This window comes from Schistocerca gregaria, chromosome 9 (assembly GCF_023897955.1).
Source record: "Schistocerca gregaria isolate iqSchGreg1 chromosome 9, iqSchGreg1.2, whole genome shotgun sequence".
In the NCBI taxonomy this organism is placed as follows: Eukaryota; Metazoa; Arthropoda; class Insecta; order Orthoptera; family Acrididae; genus Schistocerca; species Schistocerca gregaria.
Genome location: NC_064928.1, coordinates 187,750,427 through 187,777,684, shown reverse-complemented (window position 1 = coordinate 187,777,684; position 27,258 = coordinate 187,750,427). Strand labels below are relative to the sequence as shown.

The 27,258-nt window shown below is 45.3% G+C and overlaps 1 protein-coding gene across 1 annotated transcript in view; it reads left to right on the top strand.

The window, feature by feature from the left end:
* LOC126291496 (transcription factor HES-1-like) overlaps positions 1-27,258 on the top strand; it is a 387,022-nt gene that overhangs the window by 24,287 nt on the left and 335,477 nt on the right. The window contains exon 2 of the mRNA XM_049985003.1: positions 14,334-14,489. Coding sequence (XP_049840960.1) covers positions 14,364-14,489 — 126 coding nt within the window. The 5' untranslated portion in view covers positions 14,334-14,363. The remainder of the gene's footprint in view (positions 1-14,333; positions 14,490-27,258) is intronic.

Genomic DNA, 27,258 nt, shown 5'->3' with positions numbered 1-27,258 from the left:
TTCGACTCAGGTCTTTCAGTGTTCTGTCAAACTCTTCACGAAGTATCGCATCCCCCATTTCATCTTCATCTACATCCTCTTCTATTTCCATAATATTGTTCTCAAGTACATTGCCGTTGTATAGACCCTCTATATACTCCTTCCACCTTTCTGCCTTCCCTTCTTTGCTTAGAACTGGTTTTCCATTTGAGCTCTTGTTCTTCATACAAGTGGTTCTCTTATCTCCAAAGGTCTCTAATTTTCCTTTAGGCAGTATCTATCTTACCCCTAGTGAGAGAAGCCTCTATTCCTCACATTTGTCCTCTCGTCATCCATGCTTAGCTATTTGGCACTTCCTGTTGATTCATTTTTGAGATGTTTGTATTCCCTTTTGGCTGCTTCATTTACTGTGTTTTTATATTTTCTCCTTTCATCAATTAAATTCAATATTTCTTTTGTTACGCAAGCATTTCTACTAGCCCTCGTCTTTTTACCTACTTGATCCTCTACTGCCTTCAGTACCTCATCCCTCAGAGCTACCCATTCTTCTTTTACTGTATTTCCTTCCCCTATTCCTGTCAATTGTTCCCTTATGCTCTCCCCCAATCTCTGTACAACCTCTGATTTAGTTAGTTTATCCAGGTCCCATCTCCTTAAATTCCATATTTTTTTCAGTTTCTTCAGTTTTAATCTACAGTACATAAACAATAGATTGTGGTCAGAGTCCACATGTGTTCCTGGAAATGTCTTACAATTTAAAACCTTGTTCCTAAACCTCTGTCTTACCTTTGTATAATCTATCTGAAACCTGTCAGTGTCTCCAGGCTTCTTCCATGTATACAACCTTCTTTTATGATTCTTGAACCAAGTGTTAGCTAAGTTGTGCTCTGTGCAAAATTCTACCAGATGGCTTCCTCTTTCATTTCTCTCCTCCAATCCATATTCACCCACTATGTTTCCCTCTGCATCACCTGACTTAATTCGGCTAAATTCTGTTATCCTTGTTTTGCTTTTGTTGATGTTCATCTTATAGCCTCCTTTCAAGACACTGTCCATGCCATTCAACTGCTCTTCCAAGTCCTTTGCTGTCTCTGACAGAATTACAATGTCAATGACGAACCTCAAAGTTTTTATTTCTTCTCCATGGATTTTAATACCTACTCCGAATTTTTCTTTTGTTTCCTTTACAGCTTGCTCGATTTACAGATTGAATAACATCGGGGATAGACTACAACCCTGTCTCACTCCCTTCCCAACCACTGCCTCCCTTTCATGCCCCTTGATTCTTGTAGCAGCCATCTGGTTTCTGTACAAAGTGTAAATAGCCTTTCGCTTCCTGAAGTTTACCCCCTGCCACATTTAGAATTTGAAAGCGAGTATACAGGTCAACATTGTCAAAAGCTTTATCTAAGTCCCCAAATGCTAGAAACGTAGGTTTGCCTTTCCTTAATCTATTTTCTAAGATAAGTCATAGGGTCAGTATTGCCTCACGTGTTCCAACGTTTCTACGGAATCCAAACTGATCTTCCCCGAGGTCAGCTTCTACCACTTTTTCCCATTTGTCTGTACAGAATTCTCGTTAGTATTTTACAGCTGTGACTTACTAAACTGATAGTTTGATAATTTTCACATCTGTCAACACCTTCTTTCTATGGGATTGGAATTATTATATTCTTCTTGAAGTCTGAGGGTATTTCGCCTGTCTGATACATCTTGTTCACCAGATGGTAGAGTTTTGTCAGGACTGGCTCTCCCAAGGCCATCAGTAGTTCCAATGGAATGTTGTCTACTCCCGGTGCCTTGTTTCGACTCAGGTCTTTCAGTGCTCTGTCAAACTCTTCACGTAGTATCTTATTTCCCATTTCGTCTTCATCTACATCCTCTTCCATTTCCATAATATTGTCCTCAAGTACATCGCCCATGTATAAACCCTCTATATACTCCTTCCAACTTTCCGCCTTCCCTTCTTTGCTTAGAACTGGGTTTCCATCTGAGCACTTGATATTCATACAAGTGGTTCTCTTCTCTCCAAAGGTCTCTTTAATTTTCCTGTAGGCAGTATCTATCTTACCCCTAGTGAGATAAGCCTCTACATCCTTACATTTGTCCTCTAGCCATCCCTTCTTAGCCATTTTGCACTTCCTGTCGATCTCATTTTTGAGACGTTTGTATTCCTTTTTGCCTGCTTCGTTTACTGCGTTTTTATATTTTCTCCTTTCATCAATAAAATTCAATATTTCTTCTGTTACCCAAGGATTTCTATTAGCCCTCGTCTTTTTACCTACTTGATCGTCTGCTGCCTTCACTACTTCATCCCTCAAAGCTACCCATTCTTCTTCTACTGTATTTCTTTCCCCTATTCCTGTCAATTGTTCCCTTATGCTCTCCCTGAAACACTCTACAACCTCTGGTTCTTTCAGTCTATCCAGGTCCCATCTCCTTAATTTAGCACCTTTTTGTAGTTTCTTCAGTTTTAATCTACAGTTCATAACCAATAGATTGTGGTCAGAGTCCACATCTGCCCCTGGAAATGTCTTACAATTTAAAACTTGATTCCTAAATCTCTGTCTTACCATTATGTAATCTATCTGATACCTTTTAGTATCTCCAGGATTCTTCCACGTATACAACCTGCTTTTATGATTCTTGAACCAAGTATTAGCTATGATTAAGTGATGCTCTGTGCAAAATTCTACCAGACGGCTTCGTCTTTCATTTCTTCCCCCCAATCCATATTCGCCTACTATGTTTCCTTCTCTCCCTTTTCCTACTGACGAATTCCAGTCACCCATGACTATTAAATTTTCGTCTCCCTTCACTACCTGAATAATTTCTTTTATCTCATCATACATTTCATCAATTTCTTCGTCATCTGCAGAGCTAGTTGGCATATAAACTTGTACTACTGTAGTAGGTGTGGGCTTCGTATCTATCTTGGCGACAATAATGCGTTCACTATGCTGTTTGTAGTAGCTTACATAAATAAAAAACGAGGCGCACAGAAGGTGACACATATAACGTTTTAATTATCACCTCAAGAAATTACGCTGCAACCATGAAACGTGGTGACGGTGTTAATCCTTCTATATATGTTCTCTCTTCAATGCGACATGTTTTTGCGAACGACTGATGACTTTGCGGAGACTTCGGGTGTACAAGTCTGCGCCGAACGGTCTAAGGCGCTGCAGTCATGGACTGTGCGGCTGGTCCCGGCGGAGGTTCGAGTCCTCCCTCGGGCATGGGTGTGTGTGTGTTTGTCCTTAGGATAATGTAGGTTACGTAGTGTGTAAGCTTAGGGACTGATGACCTTAGCCGTTAAGTCCCATAAGATTTCACACATTTTTTACAAGTCTGCGGGAAAAGCGAACACTTAAATGTTTCCACGCGAACACTGGTTTCTATTATTTTATCATAATGATTAGTCCTCCCTAAGTAGGTAGGGCCAGCAGAATATTTTCACACTGTGAGGAGAAAGTTGTGACTAAAATTTCATGAGAAGGTCATGCCACAGCGACAAACGCCTCTGTATCATATCCGTGGCACTTCCTCCCTTATTTCGCGATAACACAGAAGGAACTGCCCTTCTTTGAACTTTTTCGATGTTTTACGTCAATCCTGTATGATGAGGATCCCACATCGCACAGCTATACTGCAGAAGAGGTGGACAAGCGTACTTCAGTAAACATGTTATATTCTACAAATGTTCTGCCAGTAAATCGCAGTCTTTGGTTTGCTTTCCCCCGAGCATTATCTACGCGTTATTTGAAATTGAAATCCCTAAGCATTTTGTTGAATTTACAGCCTTAGATCTTGAAATTTATCGTGTAACTGAAATTTATGGGTTTCTTTTTAGTGCTCAGGTGGGTGGCTTCACACTTTTCATGATTTAAAGCCAACTGCCACATTTTACACCATACAGATATTTTGTCTAAATCATTTTGCAATTCGTTTCGCTCATCTGATGACATTAATGTACGGTAAATGACAGCATCATCTGCGAACAACCTAAGAGGACTGCTCAGATTGTCACCCATGTCATTTATATAGATAAGGAACAGCAGAGGTCCTAGGACGCTTCCCTGGGGAGCACCTGATATCACTTCAGTTTTACTCGATGATTTGCCGTCTATTACTACGAACTGCGACCTTCCTGACAGGAAATCACGAATCCACTCACACAAGTGACTCGACACTCCATAGGCACGCAGTTTAATTAGAAGTCGCTTGTGAGGAACGGTATCTAAAACCTTCCGGAAATCTAAAGATATAGAATCAATTTGAATGCTCTGTAGTAGCTTTCATTATTTCGTGAAAATAAAGGGCTCGTTGAGTTTCACAAGAACGATTGTTTTCTGAATCCGTGATGGCTGTTTGTCAATAAATCGTTTTCTTCGAGGTGATTCATAATGTTCGAGCGCAGTGTATGTTCCAGCATCATACTTCAAATCCACTTTAGCGATTTGGGTGTGTAATTTAGCGGATTACTCCTGCTTCCTTTCTCGGGAATTGGTGTGACTTGTGCAACTTTCCAGTCTCTGGCTACGGATGTTTTTACGAAGGAGTGGTTAGATATGATTGCTAAATATGGAGGTATTATATCAGCATACTCTGAAAGGAACCTGAGTGGTATACAATCTGAAGCAAAAGCTTTGCCTTTCTTAAGTGTTTTAAGCTGCTTCACTACACCAAGGATATCTACTTTTAAGTTATTCACTACAGGGGGTGAGGCAAAACTTGACAGCCTAGAGAAGCAGCACGTGTAGCTGTGTGTAAGATTTTTCAGTTTATTCAGAATGATGTATCAGGGCCATGACGCAGCATTGCTGACTTCCAGAATTTACCAGGTTAAATTGACTGTCAATTATTGAAAGGTTATAGGTTTGTCACATTGTGTTATATTTTCAATGTTGGGTAGTTACGCTAAATGAGAATATTATTCATATTATTTTATTTTGTGGGGAGGTTACACTAGGTATTTTGTGGGGAGGTTACACCCCCGGTGTGCTGTGCTGAAAGAGTGAGGTGTTGCCGTCTGACTTGGATAGTTGTAGCTTTTATTTGCCCTAATTCTTCTTCTTCTTCTTTTTTTTTTTTTTTTTTTTAAATCATCAGTCTCCTGACTGTTTTGATGCGGCACGCTACGAATTCCTTTGAAAAATTTTTCAAATGGCTCTGAGCACTATGGGACTTAACAGCTGAGATCAACAGTCCCCTAGAACTAAGCACTACTTAAACCTAACTAACCTAAGGACATCACACACATCCGTGCCCGAGGCAGGATTCGAACCTGCGACCGTAGCGGTCGCGCGGCTCCAGGCTGTAGCGCCTGGAAGAATTCCTTTCCTCTTCATCAGCCGGCCGCGGTGGTCTAGCGGTTCTAGGCGCGCAGTCAGGAACCGCGCGACTGCTACGGTCGCAGGTTCGAATCCTGCCTCGGGCATGGATGTGTGTGATGTCCTTAGGTTAGTTAGGTTTAAGTAGTTCTAAGTTCTAGGGGACTGCTGACCACAGTAGTTAAGTCCCATAGTGCTCAGAGCCATTTGAACCATTTGAACCTCTTCATCACAGAGTAGCACTTGCAGTGTACGTCCTCATTTATTTGCTACATGTACTTCAGTCTCGGTCTTCCTCTATAGTTTTTGCCCTCTACAGCTCTCTGTAGTACCATGGAAGTCATTCCTTGATGTCTTAATAGATGTCCTATCATCCTGTCCCTTCTCCTTGTCAGTGTTTTCCATATATTCTTTCTTCTCCGATTCTGTGAAGAACCTCCTCATTCCTTACCTTATCAGTCCACCTAATTTTCAATATTCGTCAGTAGCAACACATTTCAACTGCTTCGATTCTCTTCTTTTCCAGTTTACCCACACTCTATATTCCACTATCATACGGTGCTGTGCTCCAAACGTACATTCTCAGACATTTCTTCCTGAAATTAAGGTCTACGTTTGATATTAGCAAACTTTTCTTGATCAGGAATGTCACTGTTAGTCCGCTTTTGATGCCCTCTTTGCTCCGTCCGTCAATGGGTATTTTCCTGCCTAGGTAGTAGAATTCCTGAACACCATCTACTTCGGACAATCAGTTCTGATGTTAAGTTTTTCGTATTGTCATTTCTGCTACTTCTCATTACTTTCGTCTTTCTTCGAGTTATCCTCCCCTGATAATAACTCCCAACTATTTGACAAACTCTGCGTGGAGCAGAGGACTAAATGCTACTGTGAATATGACAACCGAAATATTATTTTATATACTTGAATACGACATGAGAACAGTGGGAAACGTACCTATACCAGCAATAGCAGAAACATTTGGAAGAAAGACTCTTAATATTAATGGACAGGAACTATGCCAGTTTGCCTGTTTTGATAATTTTTATAATTTCTAACACATTTTATAAGAAGAAAGACACAAGTTTACATGGAGTACACGAAGATTAAAGTCTGTGATTGGTTATACACTAATTGATGATAAAACGAAGAATCTTACGCAAGATATAAACGCGTACAGAGGAAGTGACATACGTAGCAGCCATGCCCCTTTAGGCAGTAAGATAACGTACATTCCCAGAAATGTCTTCCTCAAATTAAGGCCTATGTTTGATACTGATAGACTGCTCTTGGCGAGGAAAGATCTTTTTTCCATTGCTGTTGTGCCTTTGATATCCTCCCTGCTTCGTCCATCATTCGTTATTTTGCTGTCTAGGTAGTAGAATTCCTTAAGTTCATCGACTTCGTGACCATCAATCGTGATGTTAAGTTTCTCGCTGTTCTTATTTCTGCTTCTTCCCATAAACTCCAGTGGAAGACTCTGCAGGAGAGACGCTCAGTAGCTCGGTACGGGTTTTTGTTGAAGTTTCGAGAACATACCTTCACCGAGGAGTCAAGCAGTATATTGCTCCCTCCTACGTATATCTCGCAAAGAGACCATGAGGAGCAAAATCAGAGAGATTACAGCCCACACAGAGGCATACCGACAATCCTTCTTTCCACGAACAATACGGGACTGGAATAGAAGGGAGACCGATAGAGGTACTCAAGGTACCCTCCGCCACACACCGTCAGGTGGCTTGTGGAGTATGGATGTAGATGTAGATATACTTTCGTCTTTCTTCGATTCACTCTCATTCCGTATTCTAAATTCATTAGGCTGTTCATTGCATTCAGGAGATCATGTAATTCTTCACTTTCACTCAGGGTAGCAATGTCATCAGCGAATCGTGTCATCGATATCCCTTCACCTTGGATATTAATGCCACTCCTGAACCTTTCTTTTATTTCTATCGTTGATTGTTCGATGTACAGATTGAACGCAGGGGCGAAACACTACAGCTCTATCTTACACCCTTCTTGATACGAGCACTTTGTTCTTATTATTCACTCTTGGCTCTTGCATACATTGTATGTTACCCGTTTGAACATCTTGCATCATTTTGCATTGTCTAATGCTTTTACCAGGTCGACAGATCCTATGCACGTGTCTTGATTTTTCTTTAGTCTTGCTTCCGTTATCATCTGCAACATCAGACTTGCCTCTCTGCTGCATTTACCTTTCCTAAAGCTAAACTGATCGTCGTCGAATACTTCCTCAGTTTTCTTTTTCATTCTTTTGTATACTGTTCTTGTCAGCAATTTGGATGCATGAGCTGTTAAGCTGATTGTGCAATAATTCTCGCACTTGTCGGCTCTTGCAGTTTTCGGAATTGTGTGGATGATATTTTCCCGAAAGGGAGGTGGTATGTCGCCAGACTCATACATTCTACACACCAACGTGAATAGTTCTTTTTTTGCTACTTTGTCGAGCGGTTCTAGGCGCTTCAGTCCGGAACCGCGATGCTGCTGCGGTCGCAGGTTCGAATCCTGCCTCGGGCATGGATGTGTGTGATGTCCTTAGGCTAGGTTTAAGTAGGTCTGTCTAGGGAACTGATGACCTCAGTTGTTAAGTCCCATAGTGCTTAGAGCCATTTGAACCTTTTTTTTTATTTGCACTGTCTCCAATGATTTTTGAAATTCTGGTGCAATGTTGTCTATCCCTCCTGCCTTATTTGATCTTAAGTCCTCAAAGCTCTCTTAAATTCTGATTCTAGTATTGAATCGCCCATCTCTTCTTCATCGATTGCTATTTCTTTTTCTATCACATCAGACAAATCTTCCCCTCATAGAGACCTTCAATGTACTCTTTCCACCCATTTGCTCTCTCGTCTGCATAGTTGTAGCGTTTCGGTTACTAATTTTCATTGCTACTGAGGTTCCTGCCACGCCACACTGCAAAGCCCAAGGGGGGAAAAAAGATTAATTGGCAGTATTTGGCTGGCAAGTGGCGTGAAATTCGTGATCGCCAGACCTTGCGCCAATCTCCTGGATTAAATTCCAAACATCTCTACAATGTCCCATGAGGTGAGGGATGTGGACGCTGAGCTCGGCGTTTCCTCTGTGCTATTCGTGAAGAGTAGGCTGTGTGACGGCACTGGTTTTCACCCTCTTCCTTCTCTCATCATCGTCCTCATCAGCATCAGCATCATCATCATCATTACCACGATCAGCACCACCATCGTCGTACAACGGAAACATTGCACTACATTCCACACTCACACGTACAATATACACACGTGGTATTATAAATGTTGTAATGGATCATGTTGCAAACAAACAAAAAGAACATCGTCAACCGGACTAAAAACATAAGTTGTTCCCTACGTGAAGTTGCATGTGGAGGGCACAAGCGGTGAACTGCAGTTTGACGTAAGGATCCCTTTGTCGTTAACGAGCTGGTCGAAAGTTATAAGCGAAAACCGTTCTGGCACCTCTGACAGTAGAATACATGCACTGGTACTGTTGTTGCAGATTGTAGGTTGGCAGGTGGGAGAATGGACCAAAAAAGGAAGAAATGTCTAGTAAACATGATTCCAAAATGTGTACCTCCGAGCTGTGAGCACTTGTTGATCTTCTGTACTTGAAATACATCTCCCCTATTGAACAAGTGCTTATAGTTCTCAAGGTAAGTATTGTAGAGCCCATGTATACAAGACATTTTTTTCTTATTTTGGTTGATTCTGTTAGCCGCGCTGAGTGGCCACGCGGTTTGAGGCGTCATGTCACGGACTGCGCGGCCCCTCCCGCCGGAGGTTCGAGTCCTCCCTCGGGCATCGGGGTAGGTGTCATTCTTAGCACAAGTTAGTTTAAGTAGCGTGTAAGACTAGGGACCGATGGTCTCAGCAGTTTGGTCCCTTAGGAATTCACACACATTCTGTTGCCTCTGAAAGTTGCTTACCCCACAATCTCAGCAACGACAGTACAAATGCATGTATTCAATCATCAGAAGTATCAGAATAGTTATCGTTTATAATTTTTGGCTCGGTCGTTTCCAGTACAGGAACCCATGCCTCAAATTGATACCATTATCCTGCTCTATCGCCCTAGAAAGTATATATCATCATCACGGTATCACCCTTACATTCATACATACATTTACAGGCGCCGGCGCTTATGACTTTGACGTTCTGTAGCGTTCATCATACTGACCTGTCAATTATGTCCCACGTCGGGCGATATGTGTGGCCAAATTTTTCGCTCGAATTGTCCAGAATATTCTTCAAAGCGACTGCTGACAGCTGTGGCGCGGCTACTTGCCGCATTGTCGTCCACAAGAATTCCGTCGTTGTTTTGGGAACATGAAGTCAATGAATGGCTGTAAATGGTATCCAAGTAGCCGAACATAACTGTTTCCTGTCAGTGATCGGTTCGGCTGGACCAGAGGAAACAGTCCATTCCATGTATTCACAGTCCTTCACTATTACTTTCCCAATGCCCAGTTGACAACTAGGGTCAATGTCTTCGTTGGGTCGGCGCCACACTCTAACCCTATCATCATCTCGTACCAACTGATAGGTCACGGTCTTCCACTCGTCTAGGGTCCAACGGATATGGTCACGACCCCAGTAGAGCCGCTGCAGGCGATGTCGTGGCCTTAGCAAAGGCACGCGTCTGATGCCGCATCTCATTAACGCTACGTTTCGCCGCACTCGTCGTACGACGGCAGCAGGATAGCAAAAGTTAAACCTGTCAATTACTTAACTTTATTTCCAGAATGCGATTTTCACTCTGCAGCTGAGTGTGCGCTGATATGAAACTTCCTGGCAGATTAAAATTGAATTGTGTGCCGGACCGAGACTCGAAGCCGGGACCTTTGCCTTTCGCAGGCAAGTGCTCTGCCATCTGAGCGACCCAAGCACGACTCACGCCCCGTTGCGCCATTATTCGTGGCCTGTCCTGTTTAACCAGTCTGCTCAGCCTATGATGCCCGACATCTGTAATGACGGGTGCCCATCCAGGGACGTCTGGATATGGTTTCACCTTGATTTCGCCATTCACCATAGCACTCCTCGACAAGCGCGCAGTTTCCGGTATGCTCGCGCCGAGAAGCCATCCATCACAGTCTGGCGTTGGTCAAACCCACATCGCGCGCCTTTCCCATTGTACACATGGACAGCAATCTCACTGATACCACATGCACGTCCGCTGGGGTGGCCCAGCGGTTCTAGGCGCTACAGTCTGGAACCGCACGACCGCTAAGGTAGCAGGTTCGAATTCTGCCTCGGGCATGGATGTGTGTGATGTCCTTAGGTTCGTTAGGTTTAAGTAGTTCCAAGTTCTAGGGGATCGATGACCTCAGGAGTTAAGTCCCATAGTGCTCAGAGCCATTTTTGAGCCACATGCACGGCGAGTGTGTCTGACTAGCAGGTGACTCTCCAGGTGACGCTCCCCTCATGTGGACGGGTTTATATGGAATGTAGGTCGGTGGTCGTAATGTTCTCTGTGATAAGTGTATAATTTAAAATTAAGTCAGGCCGAAATTTATACGGAATCGAACATTTCAATTGAAGTACGAAGGTTCTGAGGATGCAAGATTCATTACAAGGTGACAGTTGTAACCTTCCAACAGTTTACTTCCGTAACCTCGGAATAGTAAAATGTCACTAACCTCTCAATAAAATGTGACTCATATGTAACCTTTTAATGATTAAATGACTGCGAACCTAAACTGGTAAATCTGGACTTCAGCAGTGCTGCGTCATGGCCCTGAAAAATCATTCTGAATAAATTGAAAATTATTACATCAATGAAGTCACCGGATAACGCGTATACAGGGTGTTACAAAAGGTACGGCCAAACTTTCAGGAAACATTCCTCACACACAAATAAAAAAAATATGTTATGTGGACATGTGTCCGGAAAATCTTAATTTCCATGTTAGAGCTCATTTTAGTTTCGTCCACCTACGCTCAATGGAGCACGTTATGATTTCATACGGGGTACTCTACGTGTGCTGCTAGAACATGTGCCTTTACAAGTACGACACAACATGTGGTTCATGCACGATGGAGGTCCTGCACATTTCACTCGAAGTGTTCGTACGCTTCTCAACAACAGATTCGGTGACTGATGGATTGATAGAGGCGGACCAATTCCATGGCCTCCACGCTCTCCTGACCTCAACCCTCTTGACTTTCATTTATGGGGGCATTTGAAAGCTCTTGTCTACGCAACCCCGGTACTAAATGTAGAGACTCTTCGTGCTCGTATTGTGGACGGCTGTGATACAATACGCCATTCTCCAGGGCTGCATCAGCGCATCAGGGATTCCATGCGACGGAGGGTGGATGGATGTATCATCGCTAACGGAGGAGATTTTGAACATTTCATGTAACAAAGTGTTTGAAGTCGCGCTGGTACGTTCTGTTGCTATGTGTTTCCATTCCATGATTAATGTGATTTGAAGAGAAGTAATAAAATGAGCTCTAACATGGAAAGTAAGCGTTTCCGGATACATGTCCACATAACTTATATTCTTTCTTTGTGTGTGAGGAATGTTTCATTAAAGTTTGGCCCTACCTTTTTGTAACACCCTGTATATCTGCTCATATAAGGAATTTTTCTGGTACAACCCAGTGCAATGCTGGCCGCTAGATTTGTCGTGTATAAAAAGAAACAACCAATTTTTCTTTACAATAATCTGGATGACCATGGATAGGAGAATTTAGAAAAATCTTTAAATTGAGATGAATGATACTCAAAATTTAATTTTATAAGAAAGATTATTATTAAAAGATTTTTATTTAAAAACATTTACATGGGACTTGATGTAACAATAGTACAAAATCAGTTGTTACAAAAAAATGGCTCTGAGCACTACGGTACTTAACATCTCAGGTCATCAGTCCCCTAGAACCACTTAAACCTAACTAACCTAAGGACACCACTTGTATGAACATCAAGAGCTCAGATGGAAACCCAGTTCTAAGCAAAGAAGGGAAAGCAGAAAGGAGGAAGGAGTATATAGGGGGTCTATACAAGGGCGATGTACTTGAGGACAATGTTATGGAAATGGAAGAGGATGTAGATGAAGATGAAATGAGAGATACGATACTGCGTGAAGAGTTTGACAGAGCACTGAAAGACCTGAGTCGAACCAAGGCCCCCGGACTGGACAACATTCCATTGGAACTACTGACGGCCTTGGGAGAGCCAGTCCTGACAAAACTCTACCATCTGGCGAGCAAGATGTATGCAACAGGCGAAATACCCTCAGACTTCAAGAAGAAAGCAGGTGTTGACAGATGTGAAAATTACCAAACAATCAGTTTAATAAGCCACAGTTGCAAAATACTAACACGAATTCTTTACAGACGAATGGAAAAACTAGTAAAAGCCGAGCTCGGGGAAGATCAGTTTGGATTCCGTAGAAATACTGGAACACGTGAGGCAATACTGACCTTACGACTTATCTTAGAAGAAAGATTAAGGAAAGGCAAAGCTACGTTTCTAGTATTTGTAGACTTAGAGAAAGCTTTTGACAATGTTGACTGGAATACTCTCTTTCAAATTCTAAAGGTGGAAGGGGTAAAATACAGGGAGCGAAAGGCTATTTACAATTTGTACAGAAACCAGATGGCAGTTATAAGAGTCGAGGGACATGAAAGGGAAGCAGTGGTGGGGAAGGGAGTGAGACAGGTTGTAGTCTCTCCCCGATGTTATTCAATCAACAAAAGAAAAATTCGGAGTAGATATTAAAATTCATGGAGAAGAAATAAAAATGTTGAGGTTCGTCGATGACATCGTAATTCTGTCAGAGACAGCAAAGGACTTGGAAGAGCAGTTGAACGGAATGGATAGTGTCTTGAAAGGAGGATATAAGATGAACATCAACAAAAGCAAAACGAGGATAATGGAATGTAGTCGAATTAAGTCGGGTGATGCTGAGGGAATTAGATTAGGAAATGAGACACTTAAAGTAGTAAAGGAGTTTTGCTATTTGGGGAGCAAAATAACTGATGATGGTCGAAGTAGAGAGGATATAAAATGTAGACTGGCAATGGCAAGGAAAGCGTTTCCGAAGAAGAGAAATTTGTTAACATCGAGTATAGATTTAAATGTCAGGAAGTCTTTTCTGAAAGTATTTGTATGGAGTGTAGCCATGTATGGAAGTGAAACATGGGCGATAAATAGTTTGGACAAGAAGAGAATAGAAGCTTTCGAAATGTGGTGCTACAGAAGAATGCTGAAGATTAGATGGGTAGATCACATAACTAATGAGGAAGTATTGGATAGGATTGGGGAGAAGAGACGTTTGTGGCACAACTTGGCTAGAAGAAGGGGTCGGTTGTTAGGACATGTTCTGAGGCATCAAGGAATCACCAGTTGAGTATTGGAGGGCAGCGTGGAGGGTAAAAATCGTAGAGGGAGACCAAGAGATGAATACACTAAGCAGATTCAGAAGGATGTAGGTTGCAGTAGGTACTGGGAGATGAAGAAGCTTGCACAGGATAGAGTAGCTTGGAGAGCTGCATCAAACCAGTCTCTGGACTGAACACCACCACAACAACAACAACAACAACAACCTAAGGACATCACACACCTCCATGCCCGGGGCAGGATTCGAACCTGCGACCGTAGCGGTCACGCGGTTCCAGACTGAAGCGCCTAGAACCGCACGGCCACAACGGCCGGCTCAGTTGTTACAAATTAGACATGCGCGCGGCTGCTTTTACCTTATTCTACATCGCTCAGGCACGCCCGGCCAATCGCCCGACTGCTAGCTACTACCACTACTACTACCTACACGGCTCCTACTGCAGCCGGCACTGCTCTCTGGTCTGCCATAGCATTGTAGCATACATATCGCAGGTAGCGCGTGAGCAATCGCATCATCTGCTCGAGTGCGCTACCAATAAATTCTTTAGTCATGGAAACTGTTGAAACTCTGTGAGTACCCCTTAGTGGTGGCGATGCTTGTCTGAGTGGGCCATGAGAAAGACGTCAGTTTCTGTAGGCGGTGTTTGGCGTGCGCGGTTGCAGATGCGGAGCGCGGGGTGCTGACGGTTGACTATGACAGCGCGGCTGCAGCCCAGCACCACCGGCAGACAGCACCAGCAGCAGCACCAACAACAGGCGGGACACCACAAGGACGCCGCCACCAAGGCCGCCCCCGCCATCCGCTCCGACGGCAGAAGGGTGAGTACCTCAGCGGCGTACTGGCACCAGTCCCCGGTCCTCACCGACAGGTCAGCTCTGCACCTCGTACTCTCACACAAGTAGCCACGCAGTCTGAAGAGCGCTGCAAGTGTTTGGAAGACTTCATAACAAAAACAACCTGTGGTGTGCGTACTGTAAGACCTTCGGTACACACGCCATCATATTATTTGACTTGTCGCTCTAACGAAGTAGAGTGTCAGCAATATGTCTCGTGGTCTTATCGTGGCGTGTTTATCTTCTGCCGTTAGGTCAGACGAAAGAAATGCCACTTGCACGCATAGAGTAGCAGATTGACGGTGACCAACTTCAAACAGAACTTGATTATTTTCACACACATTTATTAAAATAATAATAATCATAAACCTTACTTAACTTGATACTGGATGCTATTTACAATTGACAATCTGATGTTCCTTTGGTCTTGGTACATTAATCTTATTCTCACATATATCTGATACTTGACAGTGTCTATACATTTGTCTTCATGGCTGTGTACAGGAATATGGTAATCTTATTAGGCGCAGACTGAAACTTGACGATAGACTGGTACAGACAAATGCAGAATGGTACAGATTGGTGCAGACAAATGCAGATTGACTAATCAGAGGTATGTACACTCGTTATAATACCTCGCGCGTTCTTGTATCACTGCTCGAGTGTGATCTGCGAGGAGAAAGGCTTCTACGTTAGCAGCAATCTCATTGCCTGCGTTACATATTAATACGCGGATCGGCGGAAGCAGAATTTAGTCCGTCTCCAAGGCAGCGCCATCTCGTAGTGTGGAGACGGACGAGCGCTGCGCCTGCGCTGTTGTGCTTAGCGGGGTATGCGGAACTATGTACACAACACAACCCCTGTCAATTTTTTTTCGCAATTTCAGTGAAGTCTTGTACCCCTCTCGGAGACTCATGATCTGCTCTAGTCTGGTATACCGGGTGATCAAAAAGTCAGTATAAATTTGAAAACTTAATAAACCACGGAATAATGTACGAGGGTTGTCCAGAAAGTAAGTTACTATTGATAGCGAAATGAAAATCACAGTGAAAATCAGAAATGTTTCATTTGTAACAGTTAGCTACACCTTCCAGCTACTTCTCTACGTAGTCGCCGTCCTGACTCAGACATTCGTCGTAGCGTTGTACCAACTTTCCAATACCCTCATCATAGAAGGCAGCCACCAGTGCTTTCCGCCAATTCTCTACGCTGGCCTAAAGCTCTTTGTCTGTGCCAAAATGTTGTCTTCATAGCCAGCGGTTCGTTTAAGCAGAGATGAAACTCAGTGGGAGACAATTACGGGCTGCATTGTGGGTAACCAAACATTTCCAATTGAAACGGTGCAGGAACATCTTCATTGCCCCTGCAGGATGAGGCTGAGAATTGTCTTGAAGAGGAAACCGCACTACAGTTATGTAATGTTTGTTGCATAGCTTCAGGGGGAAATTCTCACCAGGCCCTCGTACTTGGCGGGAGAGACTATTTTCTATAACATCTTTACCCGCTCACTAAGAGCTCAGGAATGAAAAGAGTCATACTAGAGACACTGCCCAACACATCTTTGCAAAGCCTTATCGGATTTTCATAGTCGTTTCCATTTCGCGACCGATCGTAACTTACTTTCTGGACAGCCCTCATAGATAGGGAGGTAAAAATTGACACACATGCTTGGAATGACATGGGGTTTTACTAGAACCACCCCATATTGCTAGACGCGTGAAAGATCTCTTGCGCGCGTCGTTTGGTAATGATCGTGTGCTCAGCCGCCACTTTCGTCATGCTTGGCCTCCCAGGTCCCCAGACCTCAGTCCGTGCGATTATTGGGTTTGGGGTTACCTGAAGTCGCTAGTGTATCGTGATCGACCGACATCTCTAGAGATGCTGGAAGACAACATCCGACGCCAATGCCTCACCATAACTCCGGACATGCTTTACGGTGCCGTTCACAACATTATTCCTCGACTAAAGCTATTGTTGAGGAGTGGTGGTGGCCATATTGAGCATTTCCTGTACAGAACATCATCTTTGCTTTGTCTTACGTTGTTATGCTAATTATTGCTATTCTGATCAGATGAAGCGCCATCTGCCGGACATTTTTTGAACTTTTGTATTTTTTTGGCTCTAATAAAACCCCATGTCATTCCAAGTATGTGTGTCAATTTGTAACTGTCTATCTACATTATTCCGTGATTTATTCAGCTTTCAAATTTATACTGACTTTTTGATCATCCGGTATTAGGAACGACATGGCACCCTCAGATTTAGTGGCAAAATGGCCCAGTGGATACCCCGTCAAAAACTGGACACACATCACGCATGAAAACAGGAAGAAGGTGTAGTGACCTCTGAAAAAGAAGTAAAATAGAAACAATGAGCGGTCAAAGTTCAAGAAGTGCAACGTCGAGCAATTTACAAGAACCAAGACATCGTGGCTATGTTGTTGCGGTGCTGGATTCAAATATTCCTCCTGCCCCATTTTTTTTTTTTTCACGAAATTATGAACTTTCCGTCTGGTCATTTGCGTGTATGTTCTCCTTCTGTAGTGTCGGCGATTGTCATACTATACATTGGTTGTAGATATAAGTCATGTGGTAAGAATATATTACCGTCGCAAGTAAATGTGATGGATAGTGATAGCCGTCTAGAAGCCTAATAGGCCTCTCACAGAAATGAAAACAACGAATAAACGTGTGTGGAATATGTTACAACAAAGGAATTCAAGATTCTAATCTTCCAAAACGGAGCTCATGAATCATAACATGTGGTCTGTTGTAGAACAAATAGGAGGTGAGTATATATCTGGACGTCCCTTCCTTACACCTCGCTATTGCAAAAGGACGTTACACTACGACACAGGCACAAATTTGAATACAATGAACAGACATCTCACTGGTCGGACGTTCAGCTTATGTCCTTGTTTGGCGTATGACGTCCAGACTTCAGCACCATATAAGAGGCTGCTCAGCACTCATTCTTGGTAGATAGCATTTTTGTGATCATCATGACGTGTTTATTGACTCAATCTCTTTTGCGGAGTTTACGAATGTGTTCGTTACTTCGCCAATTCTTGCGTTTATTTCGTCTAAAGAAATAGTAGCGAACTGAGGTAGCAGAATTTGTTGACCACATTCGATAAGCAGCCAATTGATCTTATGGCAGGAATATCGGTGTGCCTTTGTGCCTGAGCAAATGTCCTGATACACTCACCATGCAGACACGACAGTCAGAGTACAGCAACCCTACTTATTTTCTCATGGCTGGGATTCATACTCGCGTAAAACTTTGTAGAGAACCTTATGGTTCCCTTTGGCAGCGAAACTATTTATGTATAGGGTGTAAACGAGTACAACGTACTACAATGTCGCGAAAGCCGAGACGATCAATGTGGTATGGGACATTTGTGGTCTGTCAGCCCGTAAACAATCCCAAATTATCCTACAAAAGCAACATAAGCCACAGTACACCGGCTTTGTCGGGCGTAGTTGTTTGTGGAGGATCTCAACTGTTATCAAGATGGCTCCGACTTCTCATTCCTGAGGAAGAAGGAATGCCCTATCCACGCCCGTTCGCCGATCACTTCGGCAACCAGGCATACACCTGCGTCCAGCCGGTTGCCAGGCTCCAGTTGGGTGCCGGAACGTCTCTGTACAGGCAAGCCAGTACCGAGCAGTGAGCAGTACGAGATCCACGTGTATGTAAACTTACCAGACAACGTCCAGAACATGCTGGGTACCTCCGACAGCCACCACACGATACACCAATCTTGCCACCAGCATAGCGCACCACATACCCCGCAATCAGGCCACGCGCTCCATGCAGAAATTCTTCCAGCTGCCTGTTTAGGACTCCACTCGGTGTTAATCAGGATCCCAAAGATCTCTCTAAATCCACTCAGTCAGTTTACCTCCTGGTGAAACCAATGGCTCCTCAAGATCAACCCCTCCAAAACCCAGGCAACAATTATAGGGGGGACCACCCGTACCTTCCACCTGCATGACTTCTACCTTACAATTTACAGCCATCCTATCCAGTTAACTAACACACTAAAATGTCCTGGACTAATCCTCGACTGGCAACTAGCGTGGAAACCTTACCCAGTAACCGTCCAGCAGTACGGCCACAAAAGACTAAAACTAGTAACCGGCCGAACTTGAGGATTACCCCTTCACTATTCTCCAGACCTACAAAATCCTGATCCAACCCATCCTCTGCCATGTAAATGTTGCATGGATTTCTGCCCCACCAAAGTTCTCAAGTCCCTACAAATCCTCGAACGCCATGTCCTCCATTTCGCCTTCCGCACCCGTTTATCTTCCCCCACATAGATCTTCTATGACCTCAATAAATTCCCACCCCTCACCAAAATCGAACACCTGCGTGTCTCCTATACTATCCACAAACCCCATTGTCTCCCCTCTGATCACCAACCCTGATATGCTGCCATACCTTCACAAACACATCCCTCCGTTCGCACACATCCACGCACACTCCATATCCTATCCCAATGCAAACTTCAACCAACTCCCTCCGAGACAGTGAGATCCGCCCTGATATTTGGTCATAGTCTGTTGGAACAGCTTTACTCTCCCCAGTCGATCATATGGCAAATGATATACGAACTGCCAGCACATAATTCGCTTATCTAGTGCTGTTTGTGTCTACATGCTATGTAAGGTAAGTACAATAGGTTCAGAGCTCTCTCATCATCCAGTGAAGTAATAATCCAGTAAGTATCACTCAATATTTTTGTTATACCTATTTATGTAGTGCCTCTAAATTCATAACTATTTCCTAATTAGCTGTGTTTGACACTATCATTCTTTCTTTTGAAGCGGTAAACCGTTGTGTGAAATCTGTAATGTAGACAGTGCATGTCAGAATGGATAGTGATGTTCAAATTAGCTGAAGATCGTTGTTCTCGGCAAATAAACAACCAAGAGCTGAACTGACCTCGCTGCTCGCTGCTCAGTGATGAACCAAGCCCATTGAGTCTGACCCATTAAACCCGCACCATCGGTGCTTGCGCCACTGCTCGTTAACGATGCTTGCCAGGCGACGAAATCGAGTCAGTCTGTGTTTCGTACCACGACCATTGCCACGTGTCCCGAAACTTCAGTCGTGACTGGCTGCGTCGAAGTCACTCTAGCAGTGCCGCGTTTGACTCTGTTAGCACTTACCTGGCTGCGGGAACAGATGCAGGGAAGTTGGTCACAGTTAGCAGCGAGTTGCCAGCAACAAACCTACAGCGTGAACGTATGGTTTGAGTTGAGCTACGGAAGGCCAGATGGTTATGTGGTAATGTCTGTCATCACACTTAAAATTGTTATCTGTGCTGCAAGTGGTTCATGGAGAAGAGATTTCACCATTCTTAAGGTAATGCGTAACATGTGGTATTTTCTACGTTACAATTAATGCTGTTATGTTGCCATTGCTTTTATTTTGCCTTACATTTTGCGCGTAATGTTCCCATGTGTCTTCATAGTCCTCCAACAAAGCGTATGCTGCTCAGTCTTGCGGTTCTCATACGATTACGTGGTCATGTCAACGAGAAGGGGACGGTGAAATGGGGTCACGCCCTGGCCAACCAAACAGTGAACCCGACAACACTTAAAGAGTAAGGCAGATGGATTCTTCTTGTATGTACCTGTATCACTTGCTGAGAATCCAATGAGGTTACTCCTACCTATTTTTGCCGTTGCAATGAAATGATAATCATTTGCACATTTACGCCAGTAATTACAACTCATGACAGCTTCATATTCGCTGCATAAAGCCTGGTGCGGCAACTTCAATATCAAGCAATGAAGTTCCCTGTGGAATATTGCAGTTAAAAAGGTAGTATTCCTGTTCATTTACATCTATTGTACATCTGCATAGATCGTAATGCCGGCCGTTGTGGCCGAGCGGTTCTAGGCGCTTCGGTCTGTAACAGTGCAACCCCTATGGTCGCAGGTTCGAATCCTGCCTCCGGCATGGATGTCTGTCATGTCCTTAGGTTAGTTAGGTTTAAGTAGTTCTAAGTTCCAGGGGACTGATGACCTCAGATGTTAAGTCCCATAGTGTTCAGAGCCATTTGAACTATTTTTACTCCGTAATGCACGGTACGGCGCGTGGTGAAGGATACCTTGTCATCATCATCATCATCATCATCATCATTTAACAGTTTCAGTTTCCCAGATACTGGTAATGAGCTTCTTCCACTTCGTCCTGTCCAAATACACCTGTTCACAGAGAACATCATCCACTGTCCATACTCTGGTCACTAGATCAGCCTTAATCAAGTCCATCCATTGGGTTCGAGGTCTTCCTTGAGGTCTTTTCCCATCCACCTGTCTTTCCAAATTTATTTTGACGGTTCTAGTTGGCTCCATTCTCATCACATGCCTGTACCACCAAAGTCGAAAGAAAAAATGGTTCAAATGGCTCTGAGCACTGTGGGACAACATCGGAGGTCATCAGTCCCCTAGAACTTAGAACTACTTAAACTTAACTGACCTAAGGACATCACACACATCCATGTCCGAGGCAGGAGTCGAACCTGCGACCGTAGCCTTCTAAACTGTTTATTAAATTTCGCAACCATAGTTGCTGTAATATCATGATTGCTAATACCCCTTTCTATAATGACATTGTCGATAAGGTCCAGCGTATTTGTACCTAAAAGGTCTAAAGTTCACTGAAGAGCCAAAGAAAGTTGTACACCTGCCTAATATCGTGTAGGACCGCCACGAGCACGCAGAAGTGCCGCAACATAACGTGGCGTGAACTCGTCTAATGTTTGAAGTAGAGCTGGAGGGAAGAGTACGAGGGTGTGGAGACCTCTTCCGAACAGCATGTTGCAAGGCACCCCAGAGATGCACAGTATCGTTCATGCCTGGGGAGTTTGACCGCCAGCGGAAGTGTTTAAACTCAGAGTGTTCCTCGAGCCATTCTGTAGTAATTCTGGACGTGTGACGTGTCGCATTGTCCAGCAGGAATTACCCAAGCCCGTCGAAATGCACAATGGATTTGAATGGGTGCAGGTGATCAGATAGGATGCGTACGTACGTTTCACTTGTCAGAGTCGTATCTAGACGTAATAGGAGTCCCATATCACTACAACCACACACGTCCCACACCATTACAGAGCCTCCACCAGCTTGAACAGTCCCTGCTGACATGCAGGGTCCAAGGATTCAGGGGGGTGTCTCCATACCCGTACACGTGAATCCGGTCGATACAATTTCAGTCGAGACTCGTCGGACCACGCACCATGATTCCAGTCATCAACAGTCCAATGTCCGTGTTGACGGCCCCAAGCGAAGCTTAAAGCTTCGTGTCGTGCAGTCATCAATGGTATAAGAATGGGCCTTCGCCTCCGAAAGCCCATATCGATGATGTTTCGTCGAATGGTTCGCACACTCACACTTGTTGATGGCCCAGCCATTTGCGGAAGGGTTGCACTTCAGTCACGTTGAAACATTCTCTTCAGTCGTCGTTCATCCGGTTCTTGCAGGATTTTTTTCCGGCCGCAGCGACGTCGGATTCCTGATATTCACCGTAACCTCGTGAAATGGTAGCTCGGGAAAATCCCTACTTCAGCGCTACCTCGGTGAGGCTGTGTCCCATCGCTCGTTCGCCGACTATAACACCACGTTCAAACTAACTTAAATTTTTATAACTTGGCATTATAGCAACAGTAACCTATCTAACAACTGTGCCAGACACTTGCTGTTTTATATAGGCGTTGCCGACAGCAGCGCCGTATTCTGCCTGTATACATGTCTCTGTATTTGAATGCGCATGGCTATAGCAGTTACTTTGGCGCTTCCTTTGCGCGTGGGCTGCCGAAATATTTGCTTAAGATAGTTTTCAGAAAATATGTTCAAAATTACTTCGCTCAACTGTCTGTCTGTGCCCCCTGCAGTTAATCCATAGACATCCGAGTCTATGCTCGGCAGATCAAAATCACCTCGAACTACACTACTGGCCATTAAAATTGTTACACCACGAAGATGAAGTGCTACAGACGTAAAATTTGGCCGACAGGAAGAAGATACTGTGATATTCAAATGATTAGCTTTTCAGACCATTCATACAAGGTTGGCGCCGGTGGCGACAACACAACGTGCAGACATGAGGAAAGTTTCCAACCGATTTCTCACACACAACCAGCAGTTGACCGGCGTTGCCTGGTGAAACGTTGTTGTGATGCCTCGTGTAAGAAGGCGAAATGCGTACCATCACGTTTCCGACTTTGATAAAGGTTGGATTGTAGCCTATCGCGGTTGCGGTTTATCGTATCGCGAGATTGTTGCTCGGGTTGGTCGAGATCCAATGACTGTTAGCAGAATCGGTGAGTTCAGGAGGGTAATACGGAACGACGTGCGGGATCCCAACGGCCTCGTATCACTAGCAGTCGAGATGACAGGCATCTTATCCACATGGCCGTAACGGATCGTGCAGCCACGTCTCGATCCCTGAGTCAACAGATGGCGACATTTGCAGGACAACAACAATCTGCACGAAGATTTCGACGACGTTTGCATCAGCACCGACTATCAGATCGGACACCACGGCTGCGGTTACCCTCGACGCTACATCACAGACAGCAGCGCCTGCTATGGTGTACGCAACGACGAACCTGGGTGCACGAATGGCAAATCGTCAGTTTTTCGGATGAATCCAGGTTCTGTTTACAGCATCACGATGGTCGCATCCGTGTTTGGCGACATCGCGGTGAACACACATTCGAAGCGTGTATTCATTATCGCCATACTGGTGTATCATCCAGCGTGATGGTATGGGGTGCCATTGGTAACACGTCTCGGTAGCCTCTCGTTCGCATTGACGGCAGTTTGAACAGTGGACGTTACATTTCAGATGTGTTACGACCCGTGGCTCTACCCTTCCCTGCGAAACCCTACATTTCAACAGGATAATGCACGACCGCACGTTTCAGGTCCTGTATGGGCCTTACTGGATACAGAAAATGTTCGACTGTTGCCCTGGCCAGCACATTCTCCAGATCTCTCACCAGTTGAAAACGTCTGGTCAATGGTGGCCGAGCAACTGGCTCGTCACAATACGCCAATCACTACTCTTGATGAACTGTTGTATCGTGTTGAAGCTGCATGGGCAGCTGTACGTGTACACGCCATCCAAGCTCTGTTTGACTCAATGCCCAGGCGTAACAAGGCCGTTATTACGGCCCGAGGTGGTTGTTCTGAGTACTGATTGCTCAGGATCTCTGCACCCAAATTGCGTAAAAATGTAATCACATGTTTCTAGTATAATATATCTGTCCGATCAATACCCGTTTGTCCTCTGCATTTCTTCTTGGTGTAGCAATTTTAATGGCCAGTAGTGTAGTTTTCAGAAAATATGTTCAAAATTACTTCGCATAACTGTCTGTAGCCCTGCAATGAATCCGTAGACATCCGAGTCTGTGCTCTGGAGGTCAAAGTCACCTGGAACTACTATAGCATGAAACTTCTTGGCAGATTAAAACTGTGTTCGTGGGCATATGCTCTACCAACTGAGCTCCCCAAGCACGACTCACGCCCCGTCCTCACAGCTTTCTACTATAGCATGATCTGGGAATTTATGCGCTTCTGACCGCAGACTTTCTTTGAATGACTCTAGAAGTGTCACAGCGGAAATGGGTAGCCGGTAAAAACATCCGACAGGTAATAATAATGGCGTGTGACGGCCTCCCGTCGGATAGACCGCTCGCCTGGTCCATGTCTTTCGATCAGACGCCACTTCGGCGACTTGCGCGTCATTGGGGATGAAATGATGATGAGTAGGACAACACTACACCCAGTCCCTGAGCGGAGAAAATGTCCGACCCAGCCGGGAATCGAACGCGGGCCCTTAGGAATGACAGTCCGTCGCGCTGACCACTCAGCTACCGGGGGCAGACATCCGAGAGGTAGCGGGTGTGGAACATCGTGGGTAAAATGGTAATATTTGTATTCAGTCAAAAAGTTGCGGTGTGGCGCTAATTCCAGCCTCTCGCGATTATTGTCTGACATTTGGGAGCGAGTGTAGAGTGAGAGAGGTAAACGAGCTGGCGATCGCAGGTAATTGGGGCGGTCGGTCGCTAATTGCGAATCGCGGGTGGAGGCGGCCCGACCGTCCCCGGCGCTAGGTGGCGCAATATGCATGCGGTCGTGTAGGCAGGGGTCGGGGCCGGGCGCGGCGCTAAAAGCGGCGGGCAGCCGTCACCCCCTCCCCCTCCCCTGGCCGGGCGCAGTTGAATGGGGCCCAGGGCGGCGCGTGGGCCGCGCTGACGGCTGACGGCCGCCGCGGTCTGCCCGACACTGCGCCGTGGGCGCCGCGCTGCCCACCGGCCGGGCGGCTCCTGAAAACTGCACGTCCCCGGCGCTATCTCTGGAGCCCTGCTGCACGGGAGACGTTAGCCCCGCCGCGGTCGGTCATAGCCCTCCGCGGCGTCACTCTGACGTGTACCGTGGCCGACGGTAAGTCCGGGGTGAACATCAATAAAACCGATACACTAAAGGGACTGACTGGAAGTGGTCGGTATGCGTGTCAGGACAACAAATCTTCCCGGAATACAGTACAGAGCTGCATCGCATCAACACTCCTGGAAATGGAAAAAAGAACACATTGACACCGGTGTGTCAGACCCACCATACTTGCTCCGGACACTGCGAGAGGGCTGTACAAGCAATGATCACACGCACGGCACAGCGGACACACCAGGAACCGCGGTGTTGGCCGTCGAATGGCGCTAGCTGCGCAGCATTTGTGCACCGCCGCCGTCAATGTCAGCTAGTTTGCCGTGGCATACGGAGCTACATCGCAGTCTTTAACACTGGTAGCATGCCGCGACAGCGTGGACGTGAACCGTATGTGCAGTTGACGGATTTTGAGCGAGGGCGTATAGTGGGCATGCGGGAGGCCGGGTGGACGTACCGCCGAATTGCTCAACACGTGGGGCGTGAGGTCTCCACAGTACATCGATGTTGTCGCCAGTGGTCGGCGGAAGGTGCACGTGCCCGTCGTCCTGGGACCGGACCGCAGCGACGCACGGATGCACGCCAAGACCGTAGGATCCTACGCAGTGCCGTAGGGGACCGCACCGCCACTTCCCAGCAAATTAGGGACACTGTTGCTCCTGGAGTATAGGCGAGGACCATTCGCAACCGTCTCCATGAAGCTGGGCTACGGTCCCGCACACCGTTAGGCCGTCTTCCGCTCACGCCCCAACATCGTGCAGCCCGCCTCCAGTGGTGTCGCGACAGGCGTGAATGGAGGGACGAATGGAGACATGTCGTCTTCAGCGATGAGAGTCGCTTCTGCCTTGGTGCCAATGATGGTCGTATGCGTGTTTGGCGCCGTGCAGGTGAGCGCCACAATCAGGACTGCATACGACCGAGGCACACAGGGCCAACACCTGGCATCATGGTGTGGGGAGCGATCTCCTACACTGGCCGTACACCTCTGGTGATCGTCGAGGGGACACTGAATAGTGCACGGTACATCCAAACCGTCATCGAACCCATCGTTCTACCATTCCTAGACCGGCAAGGGAACTTGCTGTTCCAACAGGACAATGCACGTCCACATGTATCCCGTGCCACCCAACGTGCTCTAGAAGGTGTAAGTCAACTACCCTGGCCTGCAAGATCTCCGGATCTGTCCCCCATTGAGCATGTTTGGGACTGGATGAAGCGTCGTCTCGCGCGGTCTGCACGTCCAGCACGAACGCTGGTCCAACTGAGGCGCCAGGTGGAAATGGCATGGCAAGCCGTTCCACAGGACTACATCCAGCATCTCTACGATCGTCTCCATGGGAGAATAGCAGCGTGCATTGCTGCGAAAGGTGGATATATATGTACTAGTGCCGACATTGTGCATGCTCTGTTGCCTGTGTCTATGTGCCTGTGGTTCTGTCAGTGTGATCATGTGATTTATCTGACCCCAGGAATGTGTCAATAAAGTTTCCCCTTCCTGGGACAATGAATTCACGGTGTTCTTATTTCAATTTCCAGGAGTGTACAACAAATGAGCAAAGTGGCTTCATTGATTGCCGCACTCTTTCACACTTTCCGGCCTTTCTGCGATAGTGTCAAAGGCACCGGGAACACGTTGTTGAATGTACTGCACATAAGGAACTGCTTCACCGTGGATTTTACGACAGGATAAAAGCATTCAACAAAACTTGTTACATGAGCTTATAGTGGAGGACGTCAAGTGGTACATCAATTACTTAAGAATGGATGAGCATACATTTCTGTATGTGCTCAATGAAGTGTATCCTCACATCACAAAGCACAATATTCACTTAAGAACTGCTACATCTGCAGAAGATAGACTCACTGTAGCACTCCGATTCCTTGCTACAGGAGAGGGTTAAGTTAGGTTAGGTCAGGTCTCCAATCTTCGTAATGTATTTTTGTATTCAGAGTGCCTCACGTTGTAAAGCGCCTCATCAGCTTCATACATCTCTATTAATTTTGTACTTGTCGGCACACACCAATTGTATTTACCGGCAATGTTTATAAAAACACTACAGACGACAGAATGCACCGATGCTATTGCTCCATGTGGTAACATGTCACATTGCAGTGAACTGAAGACAAACGACTTCTTTGATCAAATCTACAGCGAGGCCCTAGATTTGATCAAATATTGGATGACATTTCACAAAGTTTACTATTACACCATCAAATTTCTTTGACAATGATATTGGACAAAGATATTTGACAAAGAAATTTGATAGTGTAATACTGGCCTTATCCAGATG